The following is a 1644-nucleotide window of genomic DNA, read 5'->3' as shown; positions in this document are numbered from 1 at the left end:
GCCACGACTGCGGCAAAGCTTTGGCTTTCGGTTCGGCCTTCAACAAACGCCGGCGAGGGACCGAACGACCCCATAAATGCCCCGAATGCGGGAAGTGTTTTCGGCTCAGCTCAACCCTCATCACCCATCAACGCCGGCACGCCGGCGATAAACCCTACAAGTGCCCCGACTGCGGCAAAACCTTTAGCGTCGGTTCAGCGTTCATCCAGCATCAACGGGTGCACGCCGGCACTGGTGCCGGCGCGGCGCCTTGCCAATGCGGCGTCTGCGGGAAGAGTTTCTCGGCCAGTGCCAGCTTGGTGAAGCACCAAAAATTACACCTGGAGGAAAAACCCTACAAATGTGGGGATTGCGGGAAGGGTTTCAACTGGAATTCGCATCTGGAGCGGCATCGCCGGATCCACACCGGCGAAAAGCCCTATGCCTGTCCCGAATGCGGTAAGAGCTTCAGCTGGAGCTCCCACCTCGACCGGCATCGCCGTACCCACGCCGTCGCCGGCGAACCCGCTTGCCGTTGCGCCGATTGCGGTCACTGCCCGGCTCCTCGTGGCGCCGAAGGCTCCAACGCCGCCGAGAAGCCCTTGCAGTGCAGTGAATGCGGGAAGGGCTTCACCAAGAGCGCGGCGTTGACCAAGCACCGGCGCGCCCACGCCGGCGAGAAGCCCTACAAGTGCGGGGAGTGCGGGAAGGGTTTCGGCTTGAACACCGCCTTGCTGCAGCATCAACGGAGCCACGCTGCCGGCAAACCCTACCAATGCGGCGATTGCGGTAAGAGCTTTGCCTGGAGCTCCCATCTTGACCGGCATCGGCGTATCCATATGGGTGAGAAACCCTACCGCTGCGGGGATTGCGGGAAGAGCTTCTCCCAGAGTTCCCACTTGGAGAGGCACCAACGCGTCCACGCCGGCGCCGAGCAGCCCTGCCAATGCACCGATTGCGGGAAGAGCTTCTTGGCCTCCAACAAGCGCCGGCGGCTGTTGACCGGCACCGCTGAACGACCCTGTAAGTGCACCGATTGTGGGAAGAGCTTTCTTTGGGGTGCCCGTGCCCGACCGACACCGGAGAGGACCCATAAGTGCAGCGAGTGTGGGAAGAGCTTCACTTACCGGGCGGAGAACGTCAAGCACCAGGGGACGCAGACGGGGGAGAAACCCTACACCTGCCCCGAATGTGGCAAGAGCTTCGGGCAAAATTCGGCGCTGGTGAAGCATCGCCGGATGCACACGGGAGAAAAGCCCTACAAGTGCGGGGACTGCGGGAAGAGCTTCAGCGTCCGCTCCAACCTCATCAAGCATCAACGGACCCACCTTGGCGAGAAGCCCTACAAGTGTCCCGACTGCGGGAAGGGTTTCATCCAGAAGTCGGACCTCACCGCACCCCGCCGGATGCACACCGGGGAGAAACCCTACAAGTGCAACGTCTGCGGTAAATGCTTCAGCGTCTCCTCCAACCTCATCAAGCACCAACGCATCCACCTCGGCGAGAAGCCCTACCAGTGCTCCGAGTGCGGCAAGAGCTTCATCCAACGCTCCGAGCTCACCATCCACCAACGCGTCCACACCGGCGAGAAGCCCTACAAGTGTCCCGAGTGCGGCAAGTGCTTCAGCCGTAGTTCCCACCTCAACCGCCACCAACGCACCCACG

General features: G+C 62.0%; 1 protein-coding gene across 1 annotated transcript in view; it reads left to right on the top strand.

Annotated features, from left to right (window-relative positions):
• Positions 1-8: 8 nt before the first annotated feature.
• LOC103920533 (zinc finger protein 883-like) overlaps positions 9-1644 on the top strand; it is a gene marked incomplete at both ends in the record, with an annotated part of 9712 nt that continues 8076 nt past the window's right edge. Inside the window, one exon of the mRNA XM_009328281.1 lies at positions 9-1642. Within this exon, the coding sequence (XP_009326556.1) occupies positions 9-1642 (1634 nt within the window). The remainder of the gene's footprint in view (positions 1643-1644) is intronic.

This window comes from Pygoscelis adeliae, unplaced genomic scaffold (genome assembly GCF_000699105.1).
Source record: "Pygoscelis adeliae isolate BGI_AS28 unplaced genomic scaffold, ASM69910v1 Scaffold1317, whole genome shotgun sequence".
In the NCBI taxonomy this organism is placed as follows: Eukaryota; Metazoa; Chordata; class Aves; order Sphenisciformes; family Spheniscidae; genus Pygoscelis; species Pygoscelis adeliae.
This window is presented reverse-complemented; position numbering and strand designations above follow the sequence as displayed.